This window comes from Chionomys nivalis, chromosome 14 (assembly GCF_950005125.1).
Source record: "Chionomys nivalis chromosome 14, mChiNiv1.1, whole genome shotgun sequence".
NCBI classification, from domain to species: domain Eukaryota; kingdom Metazoa; phylum Chordata; class Mammalia; order Rodentia; family Cricetidae; genus Chionomys; species Chionomys nivalis.
Window position 1 is genome coordinate 38,487,456 of NC_080099.1, and position 15,466 is coordinate 38,502,921.

The following is a 15,466-nucleotide window of genomic DNA, read 5'->3' on the forward strand; positions in this document are numbered from 1 at the left end:
TGCGCAAAGGAAAAGAGTCAGTTGGAGATGTCCATAGATATGACCTACAGATGTGGCTACATGTGTCCTTTTAAATACAGCAGTTCATATGTCCAGACAGACACACATGCAGTGAGCTTTAGGAATTTGAATAGAGAGGCTGGAGTGTCAGGATATTCAGAGCTCAAAAGGAAGAACTTCTGTTGAATCCTTTGTCTGGGGCTCTCTAGAGACAGAATTTTTTCCTTTCTAGGCCTTCAATGGACATATATGTTGACTACACTCCTCTACCAACGTAACTGTCTAGCATCTAAAATAGACCCTCGCAGTATCAGCTCGACAGGTGTCTTGAAAGTGCCTGAGTACCGCAGCCCAGCTAGATGGCGTAGTAAACTCCCTACACAGTACCTGTGAGTGTTCAGTCTGATGGCCAAGCTCGTCTTGTTCATGAAGCAACTGTGCCTTATCCAAGGCGCACAGTCCCTTAGAATGGGCCGGTGAGAAGCCCGCCAGGGACAAACCAAGTAGAGACACCAACAGGAGCTTCCCATGCTAGAAGTTGTTCTCAGACTTAAGACCACCCAACCCCCCCAGGTGGCCTCCACCTCGTGTGGACAGTGGGATGAGTAACGTAACTCCAGCCTCTCCCCTACTCACTCTGGAAGGCTTGTTTTCTCTTATATCATCTTTTCTTGAGACAGTCTTACTATCTTGTGTAAACTGGCTTTCAGCTCCTATATTCTAGAAATCTTCCTGTCTCCAGAGTAGCTGAGACTATAAACCTGAGCTACCGCAGTTGGCTTTGGCTTTTTCAACTTGGGTGTTCGAGTGCTGTGCCTGCATGTATGTATGTATGTGCGCCACATGCACGCTTGCGGCCCACAGATGTTAGTTCTGATCCCCTGCCACTGAAGTTACAGGTGGTTGTGAAGCACCGTGTGGGTGCTAGGAATCAAACTCAGGTCCTTTACGAGAGCAACAAATGTTCCTCATGCCAGAGCCAACTTTCCAGCTGGCTTTGCCTTTTCAGTGATGTGCCATATGCTGAGAACTGCCCTGGCTGCTTTGTAACTAACTTCATCTTCTGAAAGTAAGGGAAGAGTTGAAGGGTACCCATCAAGGCTTGCTCTCCTTAGGGGCAGACATTAGTCACTGTGCTCAGTGACCTCTCAGAACAGGCTGAACCCACTTGACTATGATGATCAGACATAGCCAGAATGGAAGGGGTTTTCGCATGGGAAGCCTTCTCATCTGAAGGCTATGGCAACTGTGTATGCTGAGCTCATGTGACGGTCACTCTCAGAACACACACACACACACACAGAGCAAGCTAACAGGAAGGAAAGGACGGAGTTGTGGAATGAGATGGTGCTGTAGAAGGCTCTTAGCACTACTTTACAGCTACACGAGCCAACCAGGCCCTCACTGTCTCTTCACTTGAGCATCTGGTTTATAGCAGCAGGCGATGCAGTTGATTCAGATTGTCTTGTTGAGGGCTGCATGGGCCCTGCTTGCCCTCTCCCATCAGTCCCAAGCCAGTTGCAGGAGTGATGTCTCACTAGGAAGGAATAGCGAAAGCAGAGAAACCTGTGGGCCTTCTCCCGCGTCAGCAGGGACAGCAGGCTACAGCTGTCTCAGTCTCCCTTTCATGGTGATTTGGTTTCTCAGAAACGGCCTGGGCCACCACAGGTCCATGTTCAGCTGGGCATGCCTTATGCCTGGCATCATCCGCCAAGTTACCATGTGGCATGGGCTGCCAATGGCCCTCAGAATCAGCCTGAGTCCTCGAGATGGAGCCGTGGCAGTCTGGAGACATGTTGTCAACATGCTACCATTCTTTACACACTTACTTTTACTTTTTTTTTAAAAAAAAAAAAGATTTATTACTTATTATGTATACAGTGTTCTGCCTATATGTCTGCCTGCAGGCCAGAAGAGGGCACCAGATCTCCTTACAGATGGCTGTGAGCTGTAGTTGCTGGGAATTGAACTTAGGTCCTCTGGAAGAGCAGCCAGTGATATTAACCTATGAGCCATCTCTCCACCCCCACACTTGTTTTTCATTGCATCCTAAGCACCAGGCATTGCCAGTCTACCACATTCCTTCCAGGTCATTCCTTCCCACTTTCCCCCCTGCAGGGACTCTGTCACTCCCTGGGGTTTCTGTATGCCAGTGGGGGTTTCTGTATGCCAGGAGTACACCCAATTTATAGGTCATGGACATAGGTTCTATAGCTCCCGTTTTTAAGCCCCATCATGTCACTTGTTATATATACATATATACATACATATATATATATAAATAATTTATATATATAATTATCTCTTTCCTCACTTAAGCTCTCTCTCCTATCACACAATTATCTATGGTATTCACATTGTTTGCTCTTTTTGATGTATTCCATCATATAATAACTTTACCTTATATCACATTATTATAGGAAAGAGCTTTGTATACATGTCTTTACTTCTGAGGAATTAGTATTTCAGGATTCAGTTTTAGAGTCTACATCATGATCTAAAATGCACTTTCAGCATCTATCTATCTATCTTTTTTTTTTATGGACTGCCCCCTAAATAATGCTGCGGAGAGGAGATGAGGTCAGTGATGATGACTCTGAAATGTGGGCTTTCTCTCTGTCCCTCAGCACCACCAGCTCCACAGCCAGCAGCTGTGACACGGAGTTCACTAAAGAAGACGAGCAGAGGCTGAAGGATTATATCCAGCAGCTCAAGAACGACAGAGCTGCTGTCAAGCTGACCATGCTGGAGCTGGAGAGCATCCACATTGACCCGCTCAGCTATGACGTCAAGCCCAGGGGCGACAGCCAGAGGCTGGACCTGGAGAATGCTGTGCTGATGCAGGAGCTGATGGCCATGAAGGTCTGCCACAGGTGTTATTTGTGGGCCCACCTAGAGGGATACCTCACAGGGCCCTGAGAACATGGCAGCAGAGTTCAGTTAGTAATTGCCTCTCTCCGGATGATAGATAGCCAGCCTCTGCGGAGAATGTGGCTTTCGTTTGTGTAGAAGTTCTGTGGGCTGGACTTTATTGGAAAGGCAGTTGAACCCTAGAGAAGTTAGAGGTCTAGGTTAACCTTCCTGAGTTAACCTAGACCTACAGCCTTTATCAGTACATGATGATCCCTGATCTCAGAGTGGTAAAAGTCCTTACTGGGTCACCCATGCTGGTGGAAGCTGGAACAGAAGGTGACCATGGCAAAGCCAGCTTAGACTCTGGCAAAAAGCTCTGGTTTCCTGTCACCCTGGGGCATCAGGAACTCTAAGTCTTTCTAGAACTGGTGCCCTCCAATGAGAGTTGGCAGAACAGTTCTGGCCAGTGTCCTACCAAGATCTTGGGCTCTTCACCTATGGGCTGAGCTTGCCAGCATTTCTAGAGGAAGAATCCATTGCCCTTCATTGGAAGTTAGTTACGCTGCCATCCTTCCAGCCCAGGACACCCTGCCTCTCAACTGAGCCACAGCAGTGGGGAAGGGGTCCTCGGCTCTGGATTGGGCTGCCAGGCCGTGGTCATCACCTCTCTAAGATGCTGGTGTTTAAATCAGGGAAGATGCGGAGCAGCAGGAAGAGATGTGGGAATCCAGGCATCCCTCCTTGGTACTAACCTCTGTCCTGCTCTTCTCCATCCAGCCACTCAGCTCAGAGTGCTCACAATTCTCCAGCTGAGTTCTTAGGACTGCCTGTGAGCCTGGCCCTGAGTACATTAGCATAGTGACTGTGCCCCAGTCAGGAGCTTCTTTTGCAGACTCTTGTACCATGTGACATGAGTCACTAACTTGTTCTTTCATTTTTCACTCCAAACATCATGTTTTCTTTTATCCATAGACTAAGCATTTCATTTTTATAGTCCAGCCAATACGTGGTGTGACAGATTTACTGTTAATCTGGTCAAGGAAAGGTGTGTGTGTGTGTGTGTGTGTGTGTGTGTGAGTGAGTGAATATGCTCTAATATTGCCTTTGCCACTTGAATTAAACCGCACTCACCTTAGACGTTTTTTGAAGGTGTAGAAGTGGTGAGCAGCTGGGAGAACCTGTACCGTGGACCTCAGGACCCAGAGCAGCGGTTGTTCTGGCTTGGTTTGGAAAACTGACAACCAGCCCCATCTCCTTTTCTCTAATGTGTCCAGCGGTGTGCGCTGACCCACACATTCCCTAGCCAGTGGACTATGTTGGAATTCACCATTTTGTTTTAGCATAGAAATGCTTTTGAGTAAACCCCACTCCTCTCTGGATGATCTACCTGGTTCTTTTATAATTCCCTCTTCTTTAATCCCAGCACTCAGGAGAGACAGAAGGATCTCTGTGAGTTCAAGGCCAACCTGGTCTACAACAAGAGTTCTAGAACTGCTAGGACTGTTACGCAAATAAATCTTGTCCTAGAAAACAAACATATACAAAAAGCATATGCTAATCATGAGTCCCTTAGAGTGGCTCATTTCCATCTCCTCTGGGGGTGGAATGTATGTGTCTTCCTTGGAGAACATGTCTCTGTGGTCTCTGTGGTCTCTCACAGCCCAGGACTCTGGCTGTCCTGATCCCTTGTGACCTGTGGATTTCAGAGGTCAGGTATTCATTTTAATATGTTTTGGCATGAGGATTCTTGCATCATCCATGTACAAGCTTGAATTTTTTTTTGTTTTGTTTTATTTTTTTTTCAAGCTTGAATTTTGATTTTTTTAAAAGAGCTTATTTCTTTCCTCACCCATAGCCCAAGAGATTACAAGTTGCCTTCCCACAGCCCCAGAAAAGCCATTTTCTAGTCTTTTATTCAGGCAGTACTTCAAGAGTCTTTGTGGACATAGGTGGTATCAACATGGCTGTCTGCCTCACAGAGGCCAAGGCCAGCTCTTTCACGGATCTAATACCACAGATACCAGGAAATCAGAGCAAACTGTTGCCTCAAGCCACCTTGTGAGTCTCAACTGCAGACTGATGCCCGTATTTCTGGAACTCCACATTCTCCTTTCCTTCCTGTAAGCTTGCTGTGTATGTGTATATGTGTATGTGTGTGTGTTCTGAGAGTGACCGTCACATGAGCTCAGCATACACAGTTGCCATGGCCTTTGGATGAGAAGGCTTCCTGTGCCTTCCTGTGTCTGATCATCATAGTAAAGCGGGTTTGGCCTGTTCTGAGAGGTCACTGAGCACAGTGACTAATGTCTGCCCCTAAGGAGGACAAGCCTTGATGGGTACCCTTCAACTCTACCTTACTTTCAGAAGATGAAATGTCTTACTTTCTGTGGACTCTTTAAACAATGCTATGTGCCCAGGGAAGACTGGTGGGCGCCAGTTTTCTGGATCCTGGTCCAGGCTAGCACTTTCCTATTTTGAATTCACGTCTTACTTCAAAGAAAACGACCAATTAAACATTTTAGATTTTCAGGAGTTACCTCTCTGTGGGTCGGCTCAGCATGCACATGCCCTTAGGTTCAATTCCCAGCACTGAGAAAACAAAAGGACCTTATCTGATGGGTAATTTCCAGTGGGGGACGCTCCTGCTAATTTCATTTGGCCCCTCTGAAGCAGATGCTATTCTAATTAGCATTCCTTGACCCTCCTGGCTCAGCTGCAGAGTGACAAGAGTGACATGAAATATGGTGTCATGGGAGTGAAAGGGGAGTGGGAAGGAGCCCAGGCAGATCTCTTTGCATGGATATTTCCTCCATAGCCCTAGCCTTCCATGCCAGGGAACTGACTCTCTCCAAGGCAACTGTGTCCATTTGGGGTCCTCTAGCATCTTAAAAGGTTTTCCCTTACACCAAAGCAAAGTCTGCTTGCTTGTGATTTCTACCCATATGAAAATTCTAGCCCACAGGATGACAAAGCAGCTGGCTTGTCTACCTATCAGCCCTTCAGACAGACATGGGGAGATGGTTTGTCCCTAGCTTTGGGAGTGATATCTGGACTGTGCAACCATGGCTTATAGCCAGGCCTTCCTATGCACCCATTTGGCATGGCAGCCCTGCGGGTGTACCGGGAAAGCTTCTCATTGGCTTTATGTGCTTTGTCCCACAGGAAGAGATGGCTGAGCTGAAGGCACAGCTCTACCTGCTGGAGAAAGAGAAGAAGGCCCTGGAGCTGAAGCTGAGCACGAGGGAAGCCCAGGAGCAGGCCTACCTGGTGCACATCGAGCACCTCAAGTCGGAGGTGGAGGAGCAGAAGGAGCAGAGGATGCGGTCTCTGAGCTCCACGAGCAGCAGCGGCAAAGAGAAGCCTGGCAAGGTAGGGCCAGGATGGCGTGCGGGTACCCGAGTGTAGGCATTACCGTCTGCCTTTACCAAGATGGCGTATGAGTACCCTCAGTGCAGGCATTACCTTCTGTTAATGCTGTTGCCTCAGCTTCCTTGTTTACACAGGCACCAGAGGTTATGAGATATCTGTAAAGAAACCAAATCCCCATTAAAAAGCAACATCTCACATTTTATCAAAGTTTGGGGCATTTTTGCACGTCACTGTCTTACCAGAGAAGTGACCTGTGCAATGGTCTCAACCGGCTTCTAACTGTGCCCCACGAAGCCATCGCTGGGTTGAGGTGCTGGCACTTCCATGTTGTCATCTGTGCTTATCGCCCTTAAATGTCTGAGCAAGGAATGCCAGTCTGCATTCATATGAGGAAAATAAGATTCCAGAGGTGAGAGGCCCTGCTACTATACACAACGGCACAGCTTAAATTACACCTGGCTGCCTTCCCCACCACCTAGCTCTCAGCGCCTTAGCAAGCAGGAAGGGTAGGTGTGAGGGAAGCCTTGGATTAACTTATATATGAACAGAGACCGGGCTTCAAGTAAAAACATTCACAGACTCCCGTATTCACTTCAGCCCCTCTCCTGCGCCCCAGGGGTCTTTGCGAGAATCCGAGATCATCCTGTCATTTTGTATTTCCCTTCGACAGCTGCACTGGAAAGAAAGAAACCAAAATGGTTCAGACCCTAATGGATTCTATCCGTCCCTCACTCAAGGAATGCCTGTTCAGCACATCCATTCAATATTCCTAATATCAAACTTCCTGACACCAGTGTGCTCAGATGCAGGACTTGCAGGCATATGCTGACTGGCTGGCCATGGAAACAGTTTCTCACAGTGTAGTTGTAGGTACTGCAGGGTGTCTCCAGTGAAGTGGTGTACTTAGGAGGGAGGGAGGGAGGGAGGGAGGGAGGGAGGGAGGAAGGAAGCGAGGGCAGAAGGGCAGGCATTGGTATTGTGCCAGTGCTGCTTCCTAAGTAGCTATGAAATCTGAAGCACACCGCACAAACAGCTGGCAGTGTCAGCGTCCCTACCTCGCTCTGCAGATGAGCCCATGACACTCACATGAGGCCCTCATGCACCCCACACACCTATTCTCTTGCATGCTATGACTAGATGCCACAGCAGCCAGACCAAGGTGAACTGCTGTTGTCCAGGAGTGTCTGCTGGGGCCCATGGACAATCGTGCTCACAGTACAGTCAGAGGGTGTCCCAAATGCAGGTTTCAACTGCCAGTACTCTGTGAGGTCGTAGTCAGGTCCCCCAGATTAGAGGTTTAAGAGGAGAGGGCCCCAGTAGGGGCGGGAGCTAGTCTTTTGAAGTGGATTGAGTGGAGATCAATAAGGCCTCCAGCAAGGCGAGGCTTGGAGACCCGAGGCCTGAGATGGAAGGGAATCAATGTATTGGCTGGAAGGCTCAGTTTGCAGTGTTATCCCAAGGACAGTGGGCAACCAGGGAAGGGCTGGGATGGGATTGGCATGGCTCAGGATCTGGAAGTTGCTATGCCAAGTGCAGTAACACTCAGGCGGGGGCCGTATGTTGACACTTCATGTAATCGTATCCAGGTTTAAGGAGACATTTTCTGTTACATTCACCTTCAGAAGCTTTGCATGGCCTTTTAAGTTTGCTGGTCAGTTCGGGACAGAACCTTCAACAGAGCGCCTGTCTGTCTATGTATGTTCTTCGGGTGTGGTAAAATTGACTTAGTGGGTTCTTGCCAAAGGCTCATGAATGAACATTTCCTCACAGTTCTTGGTATTTATTTTGACTAAGAGTACCATGCTCTGCAGTGGCTTCAACACACAGACATTTCTCTGCCAGGCCAGGCGGCTTTGAAAAGCATCTCTGTAAGAAGTGACATAACAGAGGTACTCAGTGCCCCCAGTGTGTGTAACGCAGTAGAGTCAGATGATTATTCTGACTCTCAGATATTGGCTCTGTATACTATTTCAGTAAAAAGTCTTCCACCTAGGACCTAGAGTCTAGGCTATTCATTGGTGTTATTTGCTAGGGATGAAGGAACCAGTACAGAGAAAAGAGCCAAGCTTTTGGTGAGCAGGGTAGAAAGAAGATTCTTGGGAGTTTGTCCATCAAACCAACTTCAGCCGCCCAAGGGAAATCAGTGTTTCCTGCATACCCAAACTGCAAAAGCCTCAGGCAACTTGGATGAGACAGGGAGCCCTCTCTGTTGATGAGTCTTTGTAGGCATTGCAAATTTGACTGTCCTATCAGTTGCTTGTGGCAAAATAGTCTTCTGTGAACTTTTTTCTTTCAAAGTGGACAAACCATTTCTAGTCCATGGACTGTATGTATCCAGGTGGCGGGTCAGAGATGAGCCTACAGCATCTGTTCTGTCCTGGAGTAGGTGATCCCGCCTATCTTAGAAGCTTCTCTCCAGCTCATGTAGCTGGTTCCTAGTTCCTATCCACATTGCGTTAGGCTTTCTGCTGTTCTTCTCTGTATGAAACAGACATTGTCATATATCAAAAGGCCCTGTGGGTAAGGCAGGGAGTCTTATGAAATGCTAACATCAACCATAGATGCATTCAAAGTAAAGGAGCTTCTAGAATCTGCACTGATTTCCCAGACAGTCTTGGACCTCTGAGGGAGTTATTTGGAGAGGTGCAACCCAGGTGAATGGCACAGGAGAGGGAATGCGTTGGCCAGGCTACGCTCAGGCAACCCCTGGAAGAGGGCCACAGTTTTTTAGAGTAGGCTAAGGAGCAGGTGTGTCTCATGCTCCTTTAGAGACGTTAGTGCCATCGTGATATATCTCTCTTCACAGTCTGTCTCCTGTTATACAGAATAAGCTTCCTATTCTCAGGCCTGGAACACAATATCATCAGTGTCTATCCCTGGTCCCTAGCCCCTAGCGCCAGCCACCTTTTTGCAGGATACCCACTGCTTAGCATATCTGCAGAGAAAATTGCTTTCTTGTTTAGACGTGGCCGATGCTTGCTTGTCACTTCAAAAGTTCTGATCTTACAACCCTTGTCTGTTAAAGCATGACACGAAGTCTCTGTGTGATGCTGCTGCATGGGGCTCCTAGGAGAGGGAAGGGGAACTTGTTTTTCTCTTGCTCACCTGAGTTTTATGATTCCATGGAACATAACAGAGCTCCCCCATCTAGAGAAAGCGAGCTGGTATGTGTCAGCAAAGACATTTATGTGCATTTGCCTTCTGAAGAGACTCACATGGGGCCAGAGGGCCTGGCTTTGAGGTCTGGATCTGCCAGCTTCTAGTTAACTGGGCAGGGTAACCCCAGTGCCTGGGTTTCTCCCGTAGTGGATGAAGACAATGGTAGATAGTATAGCTGCCTTGGAGGGTCTCTAGTGGCAAGGGAGTAGTGGCGTGTGGCAAACTTAGACCCGTAACAGTGTAGTAAGTGTCCCTCAGGGGTTTTCCTCTTTCAGGGCAGCACATGAAGGTAACAGGAAATCAGGAAACAGAGGAGACAATCAGATTTGCTGCCTGGCTTTCCACCAGTTGACCCATGGGTCCCACAGGCATGGCACTGCTGTCTTGTACCCCACAGTGGCAATGGCCAGTGAAGTGCCCCTGGGCTTTGCTTCACATCTGACAGTGACTGTTTGCTCTCCTCAGGAGTGTGCTGATGCTGCCTCCCCAGCTTTGTCTTTGGCTGAAGTAAGGACAAACAGTGACAGTGACCTGGCCACAGAGTTTGCCAGTGCCATCCGACGGTAAGCAACCCTCAAGCCCCCATGTTGCTCCTTTCAGCTGTGAGAGCTTGGCACATTGATGGTGGCTGCTCATCCCAGCCCTTCCAGGGTAGTACTGGTCTTCTGGGATAGAAGGCACTAATATGCTTTACTTGTGCCCCAACACTGCAGGCTGGAAATGGAAAGACCTGCTGTTTTGAAAAGTGATTGCTGGATGTTGGCAAATAGACATTTGCACGTAAAAAAATTTTATTGGTTTGCACGTTGCCACGTTGACTAGACTCTTCCAGATTTGGTAATTGGTGATAACCAAAGCCAGCATCCTCTCCTTTCTAGACATCTTTAGTGGGACTGCATTATCAGCATCAGGAGCCCTTGCCACTGGGAGGGAGGCCGCGTGTCTTTCCTCAGTTCTTAGACATTTTCCTCCGATATTTCAGTGTTTCTTTTCCCACATTTGACTTCTTTTCCAAAGAGAAAGAGATGCCAATTTGATGCACTTAGACCTGTCTTTCACAACCTAACTTCCCCCATTGCTTTGGAGCCCAGAGTACGTCTGTCCAACAGAATAGTATCTTCACATTTTCTAGTACTTACATGAAAAAGTCAATTAAATATCTTATTTAACCCACTATACCCCCAAATACCACTTCAATCTGATATGTATTTTATACCTACATTACTTCCCCAGACCAAACCAATCAAAACTCAAGTTCTCAGTAGTTGTATCTGTTGCACCCCATGTCTGTATGTCGCATGTGAAACACGGTAGCATGTCATAGAGGGACCTGGCAGCTGGGTTTTGCAGCTCACTTCAGCTTTGGTTGTAGTTGCTGTGGTGGGTCAGTTTATTCAGTTTGCGTTTATTATTTTGGTGCTGAAATCATCTTTATAAATTAAGTGATGTCCTCTTGTATCTTTATGAGGATACTTATTGTATTTATTCTTCAATTTCATTTTGTCCCTAGCCGCCTATTCCCTTGGAATTGAGCTGTGCTCAAACGCTTACTTACTGTTTCTGGTTTGTGGACTTGTATTTCTTTTTTTCGTATGCTTTGTTTATCCAAAACAGGGTTTCTCTGTATAGCCTTGGCTGTCCTGGAACTCACTCTGTAGGCCAGGCTGGCCTCTAACTCCGAGATCCGTCTTCCTCTGCCTCCCAAGTGCTGGGATCAAAGGCGTGCACCAGTGCTGCCCAGCTTGTATTTCTAAGCATCGCCATCAGATTGAGCTCCACCTCCTCTCTCTCTGCATATTTCCATGAGGTTCTGTCTACCACGTGTGTCAGATTATCAACCGCGCTGTTTGTCCCTGCTGGCTGACAGTCTGTGAATCAGTCTAGCTGACCCAGTCTGGCCCTGTCTTGTTGAAACAGCTGGCACTCTGATTCCATTCAGATCCCCCTGACTCTCCTTTCCACTGCAGGGGCTTTTTCTCAGTGGAGGTTTCCTCTTTTAGGAAGACACTTGTCTGCCTTTCCCTTTTCCTGGTCACTCCTGGTTTCTGATACACAAGAACATTAGCTGCTTTCTGAAAAGCTTAAGCAGTTTTACAGAATTCTTCCCTATTACTTCTTAGGGATTTGCTGTGGGGAATCCTGACAGTGGACTCTCAGCTAACTTGATCCCACTATGATCCTCTGTGTGTCTAATACCATGGACTCCCAGTTGACTGAAGGTGACCTTGTGGGGCCTTTCCTACCTTCCTGGCTCTCTCAGTCTCTCAGCCTTTCTTTCCAAGTTGGAATGGCCCTGCATTTACTTCCAAGTGCCTCCTGGGCTGTTGCTCCATTGAGATTGCTCTGCCCGGGGCAGAAGATGGGCACAGCATGGGCACATGCCTGAACAAATTCACTAACTTCCTTGTGTCAAAGACTGGGATGAAAATCCACTCTCGGGGTCCAGTGGGGGAGCCGTGTAGATGTTGTATTTGTAAACTGGGCTCGTACATTTTTCAAATTCCCAAAGCCCCAGAGGGTTTTGCTGGCACCAGACGGATGCAGGTTGTGCTGACTAAGCATAAAGAGATTTCATTTATCCCCTGTCAAGATAGATTCCCAATAGTCAGCCGTAAGTCGGTTAGCATGGATTTCTAATCAAGAGCCAGATCTATGGAGCCAAGAAAAAAACAGAGAAGCCCGAGGAAAAAGGAAAATAACATTAGACCGTAAATATAGCTTTGAAATGGGAATCATCATTTCATGAAGGAGCACAGTTCAGACACCGGAAGAGGTTAGGGGATGTTTCTAACTTTAAAACTGGAATGGAAACAAACACCTTTTCAGAAGGTGTCCATCTGGTCCCTAGCAGGCTGAGTGGGGGTGTATTGCTGGTGTTTTCAGGAGTTCTCTTTCCTGGGAGAAGAGCTCCACGGGCCATGCTTCCTGCAAAGTAGAACAGTGGGGCTCAGGGCGGAGGGAGGAGCGCTGATCCCTTTGCAGGGAGAGGCAGGCATCTGAAACACCAGGTACTCCACCTGTCTTACTGCCCATTCCCACCTGGTTTTGATTTCTGGTAGGCTTTCACCCTTGAGCCTCTTGGCATGTCCTTTTTCTTCTTTTGGATACAAAACATTTCTTTTATTTGCTTATTTTTTTTAAAGATTTACTTATTATGTATAGTGTTCTGCCTGCATGTATGTCTGCACGCCAGAAGAGGGCACCAGATCTCATTATAGGTGGCTGAGAGCCACCATGTGGTTGCTGACCTCTGAAGAGCAGCCAGTGCTCTTAACCTCTGAGTCATCTCTCTAACCCCAGTGTCCCATGCTTCTTATATGACTTCCTTCTGGCCTGGCTTTGTGCCCTTTGTTTACACAAACATCTAGTATGCTGTATGGCTGCTGGTGTGGCCCTGAAATCCCCCCTGGCTGGGGCAGGAAAGATGCTTTCTAATCAGGGTGATGTGACTTTTACTGGGAACTATGAATGTTTCTCCGCCTGAAATCTCTCAATAGGATCCAGCAGACCCTCATAAAATTTGGCAGAGTGATCTTTCTACCAAAGTGAATTGGAAAATGGCAACTGCAGGAAGGGGCTTTTCAGAGATGGCTCTTCCCTATGCAGATGTGCCTAGGCTGCCCTCAAGGACCTAGCACAGCTGACCAGAGTAGCCGGCTGCTTCTCCATCTGAGTCATGGAAGCTGAAGCAGGTGCTCTGTGTGATTGGGGGCAGGACTGGTACAGCAAAGCTGAGTGACCCAGTCACCCAGTAAGACTAGGGAAATGCTAGGTGCCTTTTGAGAGAGAGAGAGAGAGAGAGAGAGAGAGAGAGAGAGAGAGAGAGAGAGAGAGAGAGAGAGAGAGAGAACCTCAAGGCACACAAAAAGGCAGATGCTACCTCCACAGTATGTACTGGTCTGGGAAGATGGGAACCCTTGAGCTCCTATGACCACCATACCTGGGGGCAAGCTAAGTGCTTTGGGAGCCAAACCTCCTCAGGTCAGACCTGTGAGATGGCAGCCTGTGCTGATGAGGTCTTGCTGATTCACACAAACGAAGCTTTTCTTCCTCCACACTGGGAAGCAGTGCCCACCACCGTCACCAAAGTACCTTCAAGTTCACTTCTGACGAGGGTGGGCCCACAGTGCTGGATCACCAGGGCAGGAGCCACAGCAGTCAAGGCCATCACTACACCTCAAGTCACATGTTTCAAATGCTTCTCAACCCAGTTTATAATCCAGTCATTCCAGATAACTAGTCTTTCTGAGGCCGGGCCCCAGTCCCCTCCTATTCAACCTCTGGAAACCCACATCACTCAGTCATCACCCTGGGTGTCTTCTCTGAGTCCACAACGGTGCTAAGGGCCCATCAGTGTCCTTGGAGCACTTGGCTGTTAGTAAGATGCTCAAAATTCAGAGTCTCAGTTGTAACATCATGAACATACTTGTGTAATCTTTGCCAAGAGGGAGAAAAAGATGTTATTTGTTTCAGTAGCTATGCATGAATACTCTTCTAACCCATATACCTAAGGGTGAGGAGAAACGAGGGCAATCCGGGCGTAAGGCTTCTCAGCAGCAGTACCCCTGAGCCAAGAGCAGCAGGATTTCCACTTGTTAGTGGGAGCATGACTTCGAAAGATGCCTTTTAAAAAATTTACACTAGCTGATCCCTCACATTCAGCTGATTTATAGTAGCAATCAAGCGCTAGGAGTGGCACCAAAATATTCCATAAATGCAACATGGGTCTGCAGGATGCTAATGAAATAAAGTGGGCCTGTGGATTCATTATCACGGAAACAAATTGCTGAGGCCCAGAGCCAGAGGAGGTAAAGACTGACATCCACCCAGGGGTTTGAAGTGGGTCTTCCTTGAGTCATTGAGATGTCCTTTGTCATTGTCTAGTGTTTCAAAAGCCCAGAGTTGGCAGCCTCGCCGGGAACAGCATAAAGGCAGAGTGGTGAGGAGCGCCCTGGTACATGGCAGTCATGGACAAGGCAGCATTGTACCCGTGATCTTGCCAAGTTCATCTCTTGAAACACTAAAACCATGTTCCTCAGAGAATCTGGGCAAAGGGACTGCTGCTTTTCTCCTGCTGTATCTCCTGCTAACTCCAGCCCAGCTCAGACAGAACTGGAGAACCTCGTTATCTGGGGACACATAATCCTGACCCCACACGCCCGTGCTCTTAAGCAGAGTCCTGTTTACTGTACATTCTACTTATCTCCTATATGAGTCACAAGCTTCTTTAGCAAGGTGCTTAAGCACCCAGACCGGGCCTCGGGTCACTCATTTGTCTAGTAAGCACAAGAGTCATGCTGATGTCAAAGGCTTCTGTGAGAAGTGATTTTATCGTGGAAAAGGACTTAAGGATAGCTGTTATCTGCTGCCTGGATAGTCTAAATGCAAGCAGTTAAGAGAATAAGGTCGTAGACATGAAGGAGAAAGAGATCAAAGGGATCTTAGCAAGCCATGGTACATCTAGCTGGCAGTGACTAGCATGAAGGAAGAGGCAAAGTGCTGTCACATGCTGTCTCTGGGCCTCTTGTCCACTGTTGACGGTGGCCTGAGAGTGTTATTTAAACTGAAGAACGAGCAGAGGATTGGGAGACCATCCCAGGGCAGAGCCTTGAAGGTAGAGATGAGTCCACATACACCCTTCCGGGTACAGTAGAAGGCACCGGAGGGAAGTGTTCTGACCTGGTTTTCCACACTGAAGAGACCTGGCTGCTGTGTGAAAGCCAGATCAGTGGAGGGGGGTCCGTGCAGAAGCAGAGAAGGTGACTGATTAGCGGCTGCTATGCTTGTCTAGGTAGACAGGATGGCAGTTTGGACCTGGTGGTGGTGGTGGGAGAAGGGGGCATGAAGTTTAAGACTTGTGATGCATTGGATGATGAATGTAGGTAGGTGGTGATGGAAGAGAGGGTCTGGCTGTGACTGTACACATGGTAAATAATGGTGTTGCCATTTGTCAACACGAGAAGTGTGACTTAGTGTAGAATGTCAAAAGTTCTCCCCTGGAAATTAAGCTAATGATGCCGAAGCCTAGAGATCCGAGGAAAGGCCCGGAGATCAAGATTTGGCCATATAGTTTTAAGGAAAATAA

General features: G+C 47.8%; 1 protein-coding gene across 4 annotated transcripts in view; it reads left to right on the forward strand.

Moving 5' to 3' along the window:
* Positions 1-15,466, forward strand: part of Mcc (MCC regulator of WNT signaling pathway) — a 365,744-nt gene that overhangs the window by 344,367 nt on the left and 5,911 nt on the right. For all 4 annotated transcript variants that reach the window (XM_057788580.1, XM_057788582.1, XM_057788581.1 and 1 more), the window contains 3 exons: positions 2,628-2,862; positions 6,016-6,222; positions 9,847-9,944. In XM_057788580.1, coding sequence (XP_057644563.1) covers positions 2,628-2,862; positions 6,016-6,222; positions 9,847-9,944 — 540 coding nt within the window. The remainder of the gene's footprint in view (positions 1-2,627; positions 2,863-6,015; positions 6,223-9,846; positions 9,945-15,466) is intronic.